The 16397-nt window shown below is 41.9% G+C and overlaps 1 protein-coding gene across 1 annotated transcript in view; it reads left to right on the forward strand.

Moving 5' to 3' along the window:
- The first annotated feature begins 216 nt into the window (after positions 1 to 216).
- Positions 217 to 16397, forward strand: part of GDA (guanine deaminase) — a 123084-nt gene continuing 106903 nt past the window's right edge. Inside the window, exon 1 of the mRNA XM_007938474.2 lies at positions 217 to 339. Coding sequence (XP_007936665.1) covers positions 217 to 339 — 123 coding nt within the window. The remainder of the gene's footprint in view (positions 340 to 16397) is intronic.

The raw sequence follows: 16397 nt of genomic DNA on the forward strand, positions 1-16397 counted from the left end.
AGGCAGAGAAATCCCATTGGCATTGAAGAGGCAGGGAGCCAGCCCCTGGGCGCGGCCTGCAGGGGGCAGGCGATCGCCCGGGGAAGCAGGGGGCAGGACCAAGGCCAGAGCCGGTTCCCGCTTGGTCGCCTCCCACAGCTGCAGGCAGCCTTTTCTGCGCCTCCGCCAGGTGCGCCTTCCTCGGCCCGCCGACCCGGCACGGCACTCCCCGCTGACATGTGCGCCTCCCAGATGCCGCCCCTGGCGCACATCTTCCGAGGGACATTCGTCCACTCCACCTGGACCTGTTCCATGGAGGTGCTGCGAGATCACCTTCTTGGCGTGGGCGACAACGGCAAAGTAAGTGGGTGCGGGCGTGGTGGGGTCTGGCGCACCCCGACGGGCAGGCAGGCAGGTAGAAGGAAGCAGTTCTGTGCGCTGTGGCGCCGGCGCCGGCGCTTAGGGGATGAGGAGCGAGCCCTGAGGCTCCCGAGTTGAACTTGAGCGTTTGACTCTCGGGACGCGGGGAGAACCCAGGTGCTAGGCTCATGAGCTGGCTCAGGATTATGGTGTTCTCAGAAACCCGGAGCAGTGGAGAACTCACACCTGTGAGTGGATCGACAGCCGTGGAGCTGCCAAGGAAGCGGGGAGGGAGGCTTTGCTCCCCAAATCTTAAGAGATCGTTAATAAACTGGAACCTTGATTCATTCATCCTTATATCTCCGGAGCCTGGCACGGGGCCTGGCACAGTGCCTGGCACAGGGTAGGCGGTCCATAAATTCGGTTGAATTTATGTGGAAGAAACGACAGAGGAGGGCTCATTGGATCAATGTGGTTTAGTCTTCTCAGTACACAGAATCAGCAAAGAAATTATTTCACACACCTAATCATTCAACAGAGGCAATGTACTAATAATTGAAGCTAAATAACTTGTAATACAAGAAAGGATAATTCGAGACCAATTCTATCTCTCTTTCACACACACACACACACACACACACACACACACCATAGCCATTTTCATCAAAGCAAGCAGTTCCATTTTAAGGTTCAAAATGTCTTCTATGAGGGAACCTTTTCACTTCCTTTTCCAAAATCAGGGTCTCTACAACCCATGCAGATAACTTGGAGTCTAATATTTATTGTTCTTTGCGCACAGATGGTGACTGTATCAGCAGTAGCCTGGCCAGTTTGATAAGTGAAGCTTTCATTTTTAGAAGAAAATAATAAATATGAGGATGGGATATTACTGAACTGTTTCCCAACTAACTGCCAGTTCGGTTAGGAAAAGTGCACATACTTGTGATTTTCAGGTTGAAGATTCTGTCCCTGACTAAAGATGCTACTGCGTCAATGAGTTTTGAATCATGATTTATATATGGGGGGTGTGTGTGCTAACCCTAGGAGCACTGGTGGCACAGTAGTTAAAGTGCTCAGCCATTCCATGGGAGAAAGATGAAGCAGTCTGCTTCCATAAAGATTTACAGCCTTGGAAACCTTATAGAGTCTTGGAAACCCTATAGAGTCTTGGAAACCCTATAGAGTCTACATACTTAATCCTATAGGATCACAATGAGTAAGAATTGACTGAAGGGCTTGGTTTGGTTTTTGGTTAACTAAACCCTGTTTTTTGTTATGTGCTTTTAAAAAATATTCTATCTGTGCCTATTCCGGGAATTTGCCATTGTGTTTCCTAGGTGATAGACCTCTCAGAGCTCCCTCAAATGGGGAGGTGCCAATAAACCCGGAAATTGATGAATAATAGCCTTGTTTTAGTTTATGTTTGATCCAGGAGTTTTGGGGAACTCCTAGGCTCAGGCCAAATCCCAAGAAACAGGAAACCAAGACTACTAAACTGGTCAAAGATTAAAGGTGTTAATCAAATTACAAGGAGCTATTCTATTCCTGGGCTTTTTAAAAAAAAAAAAAAAAAATCGATTTCCCATACCCAGAATGAGGACGGTGCAAGACTGGGCAGTGTCTCGTTCTGTTGTACATGATGTAGGATCACTATGAACCCAAACAACGGTACCCAACAACTAACAACATCCAGAATTTTCATTAGGAGGGTGGCAAGCAAGAGAGTGAGTGGGGGATGACTTTAACCCATGGAGAAGAGTAAGAATTTATCTTAAAGATTACCTTTTCTGGGGTTTTTGTTGAAGAAGAATAAAAGAGTATCCTGAACATGCAATTAGCAGTTGAGTCAGGGAGTCTGTTCCTAAATAGGGAGCATACTGAGGTTATAAATTTAGAAAACATGCCATTCCCCGACAAGATAAAATTAACCGGGAATTGAATACAAAGTGAGGTAATCAAATAGTTTAACTTTGGGGTATAATACTCCCAAGGAAGGCTGCAAAAGTATTGATGCATTTGAATGATGATGTTGCCAAAGAATATTGAATATACCATGGACTGACAGAAGAACAAAGAAATCGATCTTAGAAGAAGTACAGCCAGAATGCTCCTTAAAAGCAAGAATGGCCAGACTTTGTCTCTCATACTTTGGTCATGTTGTCAGAGGAGACCAGTCCGTGGAAAAAGATACCATGCTTGGTAAAGTAGAGGGCCAGTGAAAAAGGAGAAGGTCCTGAAGGAGATGGATTGGCACAGTGGCTACAATGAAGGGCTCAAGTATAGCAATACTTACGAGAATGGTGCAGGACTGGCTGGGCAGTGTTTCATTCTTTTGTGCATGGGGTTGCTGTGAGTCGGAACTGACTGGTTGCCACCTAACAACAACAACAACTATCAGTAAATGGATAACTGTGGAGATAACACTCTCCCTCTCGGTGCAAGACAGTTGATTCCTGACTGTGTGTAAAGGGAGGATACTGCATACATATTTCAAGACCTCATTTCCTTCATTTTGAAGGAAACTTGAACCTTTAGAGTTGCTGGGATAAATATTTTGCTCATTTAAATATTTCCAAGATTCTAAAAAGAAAACAATTTGCACATGAGATAATTGGATAAATGTGCTGAGGAACTGTGATCTTTAAATTTTTGTTGAGCTCCAAAGCTGTTCTCAAACTGTCACCACAAAAACTGTGGTTTACTCGGCAGGACTCCATATAGAGCCAAATGACAGAGGCTGAGTCAAGGTAGATGAAAGGCACTTTTATTTCTTTGGCTAAAAGAGAGAAACAAACCAAAACCAAACTCACTGCCATTGAATCAGTTCCTACTCATAACAGCCCCCACTGGGTTTCCAAGGCCGTAAGTATTTACAGAAGCAGACTCCCTCAAATCTAAAAGAAAGGAACAGCTGGGGCTAATTGCCTTCCAAGACTGGTCAAAGATGGAGTTGAGGGAAGCTGTTTTCATAGGGTTTACAAACAGGAAATCACACAACGACATCACTACATTCTTAAACATACTACACAGACACAGTTACTACTGATTATATCACAAGTACATACATGAGAAGAAAATGGTGGCCAAACTCCACCCAGAGGAGAAGTTAATATGCAGAAGACTCCTAAATGAGCTAAAGGTAAAGGTAAAGGTAATCCCACATCACACAGACTGGCCTGGTTGGCTGGTTATCAGGAGAAGTGGACACTCTGACCCACAGCCAGCAGGTCAGCCCATAATCAACCACTTGAGGAAATGGGGCAATTTAGCCACTGTCTCATTCTCTCCTTTTCTTTTGGGCATTGGTCATTCACAACCAATGCTCATCTTAAATTATTGAATGATACTTCTGGAGTGGATTTAGGCTATTGCTGGATCAGCAACTGGTAATCAATGGTGGATGATCTTCCTCCAGTTTCTTCAACTCTCTTGGCCATCTGGTTTTTCTTAAAATTACATTTCTATTCCTTTTATCATGTTGAGAGAAACCTTGAGAAACTCTCTGAAGAACACTGTGCATTCCTTGAATAAAATGCTGTGCATCATTTTAGCCTACTGTGATGAATCTAAGGTTTCACACCTTTTAACCTCATTGTAATTTGGGTGGCCAGAAGAGCGGTGTAAGGTGCTTTTTATTTCCCTTGAAAGGGTTCATCTTTCCAGGTCCATGGGAGGTCTTCCTCTTCTGGAAGGAAATGATGAGCAGAAATGTCATGGGGGTATTTCTGACATAAGTGGGAGTACCTGTGAGTAGAAGAAAGCATGGCAGACAAGTCTTTCAAGTAAGAACAAACCCTCTTATTCCATTATATATATATACATACATATATATATATATATATGTGTGTGTATGTATGTATGTATATATGTGTAAATTTATTTCCATTTGTGAGCTCAAGATTCCTGGAAAAGGCTGTCCATATAGGAGCTCTAATGGGCTCAACTTTATCTCTAGGTACTATGTGCACCCAGGATAGGGCCATAGGCAAGGTTTTTCTTCATGTTTCATTCATTCAAACTTTCTGCTTGATTGGGGTCATCAGATGGAATGCAGTTTCCAGGTGATGAAATGAGGTGTGGCCCATTACCACTCCCATTGTTGGCAGGCAGACCAAAATGTGGGATGATTCTTGAACCAGTGCTTATATTTACAACTTCTCTTTCCTTGCTGGTCCTGCAGGGAAATACCTCCACCCATACAGTGAAGGTGTCTATACATACTAGCAAGTATTTAAAATTTCCAGCTGTATGTAGCATTTTAACAAAGTCTACTTGCCATTGCTTCTCTGGATATACCCCTTGAGCTTGGACTTCAGGTAAAAGGTTTTGTTTAAATTTAAATTTTGGATTATTCTCTGCACAAGTTAAGCAAGTTTGGCTTACATGCTGGATGACTAAGTATAGTCTAAATTCCAAGATACATTGTTTTTCTCACTCATACATGGTATTCCGACTGAAGTGAGAAGATTCATGAACTCTTTTAACAAAGCCTGGGATCTTTGCTTTACCATCTGGAGTGTGTTTCCATTTTCTTAATGAAGAGGATACTCTCCATTTTGGCTCTTCCAGTTCTTGTAAAGAGATCTGAGGGATTAAAGAAGCCTGGAAATTTAAGATAGAGTTAGTTCTGGTGGCTTTTTGTTGCTTCGTCTGAATGACGGTTGCCTTTACTTATTTGTGTATCTCCCTTTTGATAGGCCTTGCAATTAATTTAAAATTAGGAATAAAAATCTGGAAAAACCCTACCATTTCCAGGAAACCTCACAGCTAGTAATGAGCATGAGGGACTGTCAACCTGCAGATATTCGCTCTGGGTATGAATTCTTGTTCTCCCTGGAAGTTAAAAATCTTAGGCACTTACCCAAATTTGGCTTTTTCACAGGCAAAATTGGCGTGTTGAAAGGAGATTGGGATGGTCTTAACAATCCACACATAAGAAACCGATGCACCATTGGTTTCAGTCTGATTTGAACCTCCGTGCAAAGTGGGTATTGCTGCACGTGGGGTACAATTCTCAGCAGCAGTTCACTACTTACAGGTGTTGTGTTCCTTGTTCTTCCTGGCTATTCACCAGCCCAGACCCAGAGGGCCACTGTGAGTTCAATTTCAGGTGGGAGATCTGTTGTTTCAGTGTGGAGGGTCAGGAGCAAAGCTTGCATTTTCCAGCCCTGCTCAGGTAAGTGTTCATCATCATCATCCTTTCCGAAAGACAATCTGAGCTTGCAGCTGGCACCCAGGTCCCTTCCTGGAAGAGGGACCAGACGACAGTCAGGTGTGTAAAGAAAGCCATGGGTAAAGTTTCGCTACTAGCAGAGCAGCTCATTTGTTGTATGAAGTTCCAGGTAACTTCTGTTACTCCCATTACTGGTGCTTTTCTCTTTGAGAGAACCAAAAACCAAAAACCAAACCAAACTCACTGCTGTCAAGTCAGATTTGACTCATAGTGACCCCTTTTTGGGTTTCTGAGGCAGTATCACTACAGAAGTGGATTACCCCATCTTCCTTCCAAAGAGTGGCTGGTGGGTTTGAACTGCTAGCCTTCTGGTTAGCAGTCAAATGCCATAGGCGCTATGCCACCAGAGCTTTGAGAGAGCCCTCTTTAAATTACTTAAAACTGAATGGATACTTTTCTTGTCTCTGTCAAAAAATGTATCATTCCTTCACGGACCTTGATTTTAATCAGGGGTTCCTAAGGGCTGACCTCAAGTTTTGCGCCCCAGTTCCCATCACTCTAATTCTTCTGGATCTCTGGTGGAGTTAAGGAAAACAATATGAGGCAGCTCTTATTTATTTATTTTTAATGCTTTAATTGTGTTTTGTCTGTTAGTCCCTTGTCTGTCAGGGCATTCTCTCTTCCAGTGTCTATCAAGCTTGCCCCAAGCAAGCAGAGTGTTTCTCACAGTGATTCATAAAATCCCAAATTACAAGCCAGGAGCAAGAGTCAGTTTCTCTTGTAAGAAAAAATTGACTTGTTTTTTGTTGTTATTGGACTATTCTATGAAGATGGCCACTGACTTCACAAAAAACAGAAGTTTGGACACAGCCAACTTTCAGAACAAATAAAACAGAAAAATTGTATCCAGCTTAAGACCTGTGTTAGACTGGGTTCTCTAGAGAAACAAAACCAGTAAAGCTTATATAGAGAGAGAAAGAGAAATTTATCTTAGGAAAATGGCTCACACACTTACAGAAGCTGGCAGGTCCAAAGTTCTTAGATGAAACATCAAGCTGGAGGCTTTTCCCAACTCGTGCAACTGCAGGGGCTGAGGAGCTCGAGGCTGGCAGGCAGTACACCAGCTGTTGACTCTAACAAATGACGAATCCAAGATCTCCAGGCCGAATGGTGGATTGCTGACTCGCGGACAGTTGTAGGCAGCACAACAGAATCCCGATGCACAGAAGAGTGTCTCTTTTCCCAGGATGTCCATAAATATATTGGAAGCAGGCCACACCCCTCAGGAAACTCCCTTTCAATGGATTACCTGCTTAAAACATATTCATCTGATCCAGTCATGGGAATAACCACATCACAACTGCTTAAGCCACATGGAATTGTGGTCCAGCCAAGTTGACACACAGCTCCAACTATCACAAGACCCAAGCTTATAAAACATCATATAAATTCACTGCTAGACTCAAAATGCACATACACATCCTTCTATTCTCTGTGGCATAAGTTTTAGCCTTCTATTTAACTTCCCCCTGACCTTTTACAACTTAACTATATCCTTTTTGGGAGCTCTGGTAGCGTAATGCCTAAGTCATTTGACTGCTAATCAGAAGGCTGGCAGTTCAAACCCACCAGCCACTCCTCGGAAGGAAGTTTGGGCAATCTACTTACTTCCATAGTGATATCACCTCAGAAACCCAAGCAGGGGTCGCTATGAGTCAGGTCCGACTCGATGGCACGTAACAGCAACAACAACAACAACATATACTTTTTGGCTTTTATTATCTTCCATATTCTGGCATAACCAGACATTTTATTTTAAGATGAAACAACTCTTTTTACCTCTTGTTTATTTATTTATTTGGAACCCCACTCGAACTTTTATCTGGGGGGCTGACCGCTATGTGACAGAAGCAGGAGGCATGGGAAAGTTAGAGGGTCACAGTGCAGACTCCTGCTCCCTTGGGGGCCACAATCTTTTGATGGGGACATGGCATGGCAGCCAGTCCACATCCCCTAAGGGGCTCCTGACTCTTCAGCTCCCTCTGGGCCGAGGGCAGATCTGGCGTCTGGTCACAGCTGCAGGTAGAGGTGCAACAGCCAGAGGGACCGGGCACAGGTTCTTTTTACCTCTTTGAATTTTTCAACTTACTCTTCTTTACCTTTTAGAGGAAAGTCTTACATTCTTTCTGCCAATTCTTGTTTTGTCATAAAGTCTTAAAAGCTTCTATATGCATTTTTTTTCAAATCCTATTTCTCTTCCCTTGTTCAAAACAAAATAAGTTGCAAACTTGTATTATAATTTAGTGCAGGTTTCGGGCTATTGTTCACTATCTCCCAGAACATGCTGGGGATTAGCAGCATTACACAAAAACCTCATTTTAAACTTTTCATAGGATTATAACAAAACTTTTCCAATTACTAAGAATGCACTCCAATGGGGTACGCTTCTCAGAACTTCCAGAATTACCCATGCTGTGGCAAAGCAACAATTGCTTTATGCCTTAAAGAAAATCCCCCAGAAAAAACAAAGTACCAGTCAGCCTAAGGCTGCCTCAATGGGGAAAGAGTCCCCAAACAAAATAACAGTTGCCTTACTGCTGCTTTGACTGGGGAGGTGGCTCAGTGCCTAAGGCATCTGACTTCTAACCAGAAGGCTGGCGGTTCAAACTCACTAGCCACTCCTTGGAAGGAAGATTGGGTAATCTGCTCCCATAGAGATACTGCCTCGGAAACCCAAGGAGGTGTCCCTGTGAGCTGAATTAATTAGATGGCAGAGTGAGTTTGGTTTTTGGTTTTAGGACTTATTTAAGGGTATTTAAAATTGTTACTCACCTAAATTAGAGTGCATTTCACCTCCTCCTAGGAGTCCCTGTTAGGGTCGAGGTAGAGTAGGCTCTGAGAATCTCTAGGAGAACGGTCCCTCCTTGTGCACTGGATCGTTGACACAGCTGTTTGGTCCAGTCCCCTCTGGCACCGAGCAGAGCTCCTGGCTGGCTTGCCAGAATGTCACTGCAAAAAGTGCATTGATTGGTAGGACTCCGTATACAGCCAAATGACAGAGGCTGAGTTGAGGTAGGTGGAAGGCAGTTTTATTTCTTTGGCCAAAAGAAAAGACTTTTGTTTTTATGTGCTGTCGAGTCAGATCCGACTCATAGTGACCCCTCCTTGGGTTTCTGAGGTGGTATCACTACAGAAGTAGATTGTCCAACCTTCCTTCCGAGGATTGGCTGGTGAGTTTGAAACACCAGCCTTCTGGTTAGCAGTCAAGTGCCTTAGGCACTATGCTACCAGAGCTCCTAAAGAAAGGACTAGCTGGAGGTAATTGCCTTCCAAGACTGCTCCGGGATGGGGTTAAGGGAAGCTGTTTTTATAGGGTTTACAAACAGGAAATCATACACTGACATCATTACATTCTTAAACACGCTATGCAGGTACAGTTACTACTGATTACATCATATATAAATACATGATCAGAAAATGGTGTCCAAACTCTACCCAGAGACAGAGAAGTTAATATGTATGAGGCTCCTAGTGAGCTTAAGCTAATCCCAAATCACACAGACTGGCCTGAACTGGCTGTTGGATGTGAAGTTATCAGAAGTGGATACTTGGACTCATAGCCAGCAGATCAGCCCATGATCAGGGCATATAAGGAAAAGGAGCTGTTCAGGCACTGGCGTGGCAGGAGCAAGTCTAGTGGAGAGACAGAAACCTGGGTTCAAGTCAGAACCTATACCACTTATTGGGCAAGATGATCTCTTGTGATCACAGAGATCTCTGAGCTTCAATTTCCTCATTTGTAGAATCAGAATAGAAATGAATGGATGAAAATGCCTGGCACTTAGTGGGTGCTCAACATACACCATGTTCATTCTGTCCCTTTCCTTCCCTTTGCCCTTAGTAAATCCTTAGCTCTTGCTCATGGCAGTGTGTTTGCCTGTTTTTACATGGTGACACTCTCGTAGGCCAAGTGGTACAGAAGGAACCCATGGCTTGGGATGGGCTGTCTTGGAAGACGCACAAGGTCACTTCACTGCTCATCTAGCAGATCTGCTGGAACATAAGGAAGCATCTTGAAGAAAGAGCAGTTTCTTCTCATATGCGTAGGGTCCTTTGCATGTTATTTTCAGTCTCTCATAAACTGATAGAGGAACTCTGGTGGTGTAGGGGATAAGGCATTTGGCTGCTAACCAGCATGTCAGTGGTTCAAATCCAATAGCTGCTCCATGACAGGAAGATGAGGCAATCAACTTCGGTAAAGATTTACTTACTGTCTTGGAAACTCAATGGGTCACTATGAATTACAATTGACTTGAGGGCAGGAGGTTATTTTTTTTATTTTTTTCTTTTTTGTTGATAACCCTAAAAAGTAGCTGTTATTCCCAATTACAGATGAGCAGATGAGGAAGCTGAGACTCAAGAACTCATGCAGTCAAAGATGGGTGTGGAGCTGGAGTTTGAATTAAACTCTGTTTGATAGCCAAAGCTCATGTTCTCGTCACTACAAATAAAAAACCAACCAAACCCACTGCTATTGAGTTGATTCTGAATCATACCAACCCTATAGAAGTACCTGTAGTAAAGATAGGCTAATACTGAGCCTATCACTGGAGATACACTGATGAACAAAACATGCAAACTCTGCCCTGCCCTCATGAAATTGCCAATTTAGTGACAGGTTAGTAGGAGCTGTTATAATCTGTCAGAACTTGAACTAATCTGGAGGTGAAGGGAAGGCTCTCCTGAGGAAGTGACATTTATATTGTGATCTGAAGAATGAGTAGCAGTTAGCTAGGTAAAGAATGCAGGATTGGAGGTAGAAAAGAGCCCTCTAGGCAGAGGAAATGGCTTTGAAAGGGCTCGGGTTAGAAGGAATGAAAGGATTAGTGTGGTTAAAGTCCAAAGTGTGAGGAAAAGGGTAACCCAAGGTGAGTGAGGTGACAGGTAGGCAGAGCCAGATCAAGAAGGATGTCGTGGTCCTGGTGGTGGGCAGGGTGGGGCCTTGTACCATGATTAGACTTCACATTTTTAAAAGACTACTCTAGCTTCAGCAAAGTATATTGGAGGAGGACTGAGTGCAGGCAAGAGTATTAGTTAGGAGCCTGTTACAGTAGTTCAGAGGAAATAAGTTAGACAGGCACCATTGCAGTGTACTAAGTATTAAGACATAAATGTTTTTTTCTTACATTGTGATTTGGGTGAAAATTTATAGAGCAAATTCATTTTCCATACAACAGTTCATACACATTTTGTTTCATGAGATTGATTGCCATCCCACAATGTGACAGCTTTCTCCCCACTTCCTCCCTGTGGTTACTTTTCCCCTGTGTCCTCTCCTGTGCATTTCTGCTCTCTGAGCCATCTCTCTGTGCAAATACTGCCCTTCTGATCTCCCTTGGTTGATTGTTCTAAGGAGATTACCTACCTGGTGTAAACAGTCACCTTATATGCCTGTCAGTTTTTTGACTGGAAGCTATGGGAGTGAGTTCAATTCCAGGCCCCAAAGGATGGCCTGGGATCATAGTTTTGGAGGTTTCACCAATTTCTATCAGACAGTAAGCCTGGTCTTTTCTTTTTCTTTTTATGATTTTGAGTTTTGGTCCACATTTTTCTCCCACTCTATCCAGGATCTCTTATTTTGATCCTTTTACGAGTGGTTGACAGTGATAGATGGTTCTAGTTCTACTGGTCTCAAGGTCGAGGACATGAACTCTTAAGAATACTTCTATCACTTGTTGCTAGTTGCTGAGTCAATAATCCCATGTATTATAGAGTAGAAGTGAGCTCCATAGGATTTTCTTGGCTGAAATCTTTTTGGAAGCAGATTACCAGGGCTTTCTTCTGTGGTGCCACTGCATGTGTTTGAATAACCAATCTTTTAGTTAGCAGCTGAATACAGACTGTTTGTACAATCCAAGAAGCTTTATTTGCATACAATTTCATTTGAATTGATTAATGTTCCTATTCACATGTACATAAAGAAAAAAAAGCAGAAATATCTAATACTTCCTAGCAAGCACAGGATGCTACAAATAGTACACATGCTTAGTAAGTATTTATTGCATGAATGTTCTGAAAATTATAGTGACTGATGCATGGATTGTGTTACTCTTTGTTTAGGCTATTTCTAAACTGTATTTGTGTGTATCTGAGAAAGTACAATATTACATGTAATGCAGTCTTGTCTCAAGAGTGATTTTTATTACACAAAATATAGATGTTCAGAAGTTGTTTGTTCTGTTGATTGAATATCCTCTGGTTTGAAAATGATGTTACTTTTAAGAGGTTCTGAGTTTCATGTCTACACATAGGCACTGGATATTAGATATTTGGACTCTGCTACCTATAAATATTTTATGCCTTTAATCATTTATTCTATAAATATTGAGTATTTACTGTTATGGATTGAATTATGTCCCAAAAAATACGTGTTGTAATTCCTAACCCCTACACTGTGGGAGCTCTGATGGCGTCTTGCCTAAAGCATTTGCTTACCAGAAGACTGGCCGTTCAAACCCACCAGCCACTCCTCAGAAGGAATACTGGGCAATCTACTTCTGTAGAGATACTGCCTCGGAAACCCAAGGAGGGGTCGCTGTGAATTGGGATCAACTCGACGGCAGTGAGTTTGGTTTTTGGTTTTTTATACTGTGGTTGAGGAGCCCTGGTTGTACAGTGGCTAAAGAGTTTGGCTGTACACTAAAAGTTTCGTGGTTCTAACCCACCAGCCATTCTGGGGGACAAAGGTGTGGCAGTCTGCCTCCACAAAGATTCTTTGCTATTATTGTTGGGTGCTGTCCATCAACTACGACTCATTGAACACTATGTACAACAGAATAAAACCTGCCCATCCTGTGCTTTGTCCTCAATCTGTGCTATGCTTGAGACCATTGTTGCAGCCACTGTGTCGATCCATCTTGTGGAGGGCCTTCCCCTTCTTCACTGACCCTCCACCAAGCATGATATCGTTCTCCAGGGAACAGATCCTTCTGACAACATGACCAACATAGGTGAGACGAAGTCTGGCCATTCTCACTTCTAAGGAACATTCTGGATGCACTTCTTCCAGTACAGATTTGTTCTTCTGGAAGTCCATGGTACTTTCAGTATTCTTCACCAACACCAGAATTCAAAGTGTCAACTCTTCTTCAGCTGTAAAGATTTACAGCCTTGAAAACTCTGTGGGGCAGTACTACTCTGTCCTGTAGAATTGCTGAGTTAGAATTAAGAGTTTTTCTTTTTCCTTTGTTTTTTGTATACTTATGGTTGTAATCCCATTTGAGAATAGGTTATTATTATTATTATGATTATGTTAATAAGGCCATATTTGTATAAGGAGTGTCTTAAGCCAATCACCTTTGAAGTGTAAACCAACCTGAGGAGGCAGAGAAGGAACCAGAGATGAGGGAAAACAGAAACTAAGCCAAATAAAGATCACCAAGGAAAAGAAGCTGAAAAGAGACAAGGAGTTTCCTCTCGAGCTAACACCCTGAATTTGGACTTCTAGCTTCCTAAAGGAGATAAAATCTATTTGTTAAAATCATCCAGTTGTGGTATTTTTCTATTTGTTAAAATCATCCAGTTGTGGTATTTTTCTTATAGCAGCACTAGATAACTAAGACACTTGTTCAGTATATTAGAGAACAAGTCTCTGTATCCAGTGACTCAATCACAAGCAACACATTCCAACAATGAAATACGGATTCACGATTTACAGCCAACAGGGTAAAAGGTTGTACTTCAAAAATAACTCCCTTGGTGGATAACATTATAAGAAACACAAAGCTCAGAGAAATAAAGTGATTTGCCCAATAGGATACAGGTAGGAAGGAATGGAGTTAGGATTTGAACCCACCTCTGTTTCCTCTCCAGCATTTACTATCTCTCTGAATTTGCTTTAAAGACTCTGGTTGCCATGTCAGCCACCTGAACACTTAGTGCTCTTAGCACTACTTCCTTCATTGCTGTGTCTTTGAATTCTAGATAGCAAACCCATCTTTTGCCTTGGGATGATACATATCCTTTGTTCTGTGGCCATGTCCAAGATCTACAATTTCTGATGCTCATCTCCTGATTCCTTCCCTATTGAAAACATATTGCTTCTTTCTTGGTCTTTTCCTTCAGTTCTGTTTCCTACATTCTTGCCACTGAAGCTTTTGTTTGTGTGTGTGGTAAAAAATATCTGACTAAACATTTGCCATTTCCCATTTTTATGTGTAAATTTCAGTGACATTAGTTACATTCACTATGTTGTGCAACCCATCACCACTGTCATTTCCAAATTTTTTCATCATCCGTAATAGAAACTCAGTACCCTTAAGCAACAGCTTCCCCTTTCTCCCTCCTACATACCCCTGGTTGTTGTTGTTGCATGCCATCTAGTCAATTTTGACTCACAATGGAACTTCCCCATAGGGTTTGCTAGATTGTAACAGGAGCAGATAGCCAGATCTTTCTCCTGCAGAGCTGCTGGGTGGGATGAATGGCCAACCTCTTGGTTAGTAGCCAAGCACTTAACTGTTGAGCCACCAGGGGTCTTTTTACCCCTGGTAACCACTAATCAAATTTGTCTGTATACAGTTGCCTGTTCTAGATATATGCCTTGGGTTTCAGCATTCACAAAACTCAAGCAAAGTCTAGAAGTACCCCTAATTCCCACAACTGCAAACTTTCCCAAAGCAATGCAAAATGGTGGCTGTTAAACTAATCTTGTCAATATATATAAATCTGAATTTACAAAAACTGATTGAGGGAGGAGAAATATGTACTTTGCAAAAAAGTTGGCAAATGGTATCTCTTATAGACTAATAGATTCAAAGGGGACCTCAGGTTCTTCTAATCCTTTTTATCTTCACCTTGTCATCCTTATCTCTACCTTTCCCCTCAGTAGTTCCTATGTCTGCGTATGGATTCTTCTATGGAGATTTTTCATAGTTTTCATCAGATCTCAAAAAAGTAAATGACACCAAAATGTTAAGAACCTCTGGATGATCAAATCTTGCATCTCAAATACTTTGTCTTGTACAACATCTTCCATCCAGCCTTTATTTAAACACAGTGGCTAATGTACCAGAATGTATTGATCTACCCCAATTTGGTGCCATTAATGTCATTTTTTTTTTTTTCATTTTCAAATTTAAAGAGAATCAGTTTGAGCTCCAGCCACCACAATTATTGGGAAGTCCAATTGTGAAGTCCAATTGGGAAGTCATTCTGAGGCCCTCCTTTCTTTGCCTCCTATCCTATAAGGGTTGCTAGTCATTTACAGGGAGCTCTGGTAGCATAGTAGCTAAGACACTTGCCTGCTAACCAGATGGCTGGCGGTTCAAACCCACCAGCCACTCCTCAGAAGGAAGGTTGGGCAATACTACTTCCGTAGTGATACTGCCTCGGAAACCCAAGGAGGGGTCGCTATGAGTCGGGGCTGACACGACGGCACATAACAACAACAACAACAACAGTCATTTACATGGTCTAAACGTTCATTTCTTCAAGGATATTGATGGAGGTGCTGTTCTTGTTCTAGAGCTATAGCTGGGAACAAGACAAAGATACTGCCCACAAGGAACTTGTCTTCAGTTCTCAAAAGGGGTCTCCAGACATCCTATGTGGAAATGAGGACAAATTCTTATCTTCATGTCAGTGGTGGCCACTACTGCCTTTGCCCCTTGTGACCCCTTGTGGTGCTGTACTTGCGTGCTGGTCCCAACGCTTTGTCTGCCATTACTATTCCATGTGAGTAGGCTGGAAAATGACTGACCCATGGGCAGCTCAGTGGCAACTCCATGCCCCATGCACAACTCATTCTAGAATCCCTCACAGGTCACTGGAGTGAAGTGTTCTTAATATTTAGCTTTTCTTCTAGGAAAAAGAATAATGTTTCATTCCTTTCTGGTTCATCTACATGAAAAATTAATCCCACCACTACTGAATTGATAGACTCATAGCAACCTATAAGAGAGAGTAGGACTGCCTTATAGGGTTTCCAAGGTTGCAAAATTTATGGAAGCAGACTAGTACATCTTTCTCCCACAAAGTGGCTAGTAGGTTCAAACTGCCAACCTATAGAGCACTAAAAAACAAAGTTCAAGGTAATTTCTTAATTGGTTACCAGCACAAGAATAACTTTTTAACATTAGAGCTCCAAGGAACATTTAAAATATGATTTTATAAAATTTGATCGATGAAAATATTAATAATGTATCTCTTATATTAATCTGTTGTGTACTAAAATACTATAACCTAATTAAAAAAACCACATTTTTAAAAAATGTATTTAAAAAATGATGCATGTCATCTTCTACTTTCTTGTGCAAGTCGCATTGTCCTGTGTCACATGAGGTCATTATGAGTCGGAATGGACTTTATGTAGTTCTTGGCTTTGAAGTAGTCAAATAGCAGATTTACGAATAGCTTCCAGTACTTAGATTGTTAATATGGGTTCAATTCCTCAGATTAAAGGTAATGATAACCCATGTCTTCTGATAACATGTTGTACGACTGAGCAATGTATGTTGTCTCCCAAAAGATCTTGCCACATGCATGTCTTTGACCTTGTTTCCTATCTTCCAAAAAACCTTACCCTTTTTCTTTTTAAAGACACTGTTTATGACTTTATCACACTAATTAAAATTCTAAAAGATAAATGATGTTAAATTTAACATAATTTATTGTAAATTTAACATCATTTATCTTTTAGAATTTTAATTACAGTGATAAAGTCATAAACAGTGCTTTAAAAAAGAAAAAAGGTAAGGGTTTTTGGAAGGTAAATTTGGGAGCTCTGGTGGTATAGTGCCTAAGGCACTTGACTGCTAACCAGAAGGCTGGCGGTTCAAACCCACCAGCCACTCCTCGGAAGGAAGATGGGGCAATCTACTTCCAT

This window comes from Orycteropus afer, unplaced genomic scaffold (genome assembly GCF_000298275.1).
Source record: "Orycteropus afer afer isolate SDZICR_OR568_19922 unplaced genomic scaffold, OryAfe1.0 scaffold00005, whole genome shotgun sequence".
Lineage (NCBI taxonomy): Eukaryota > Metazoa > Chordata > Mammalia > Tubulidentata > Orycteropodidae > Orycteropus > Orycteropus afer.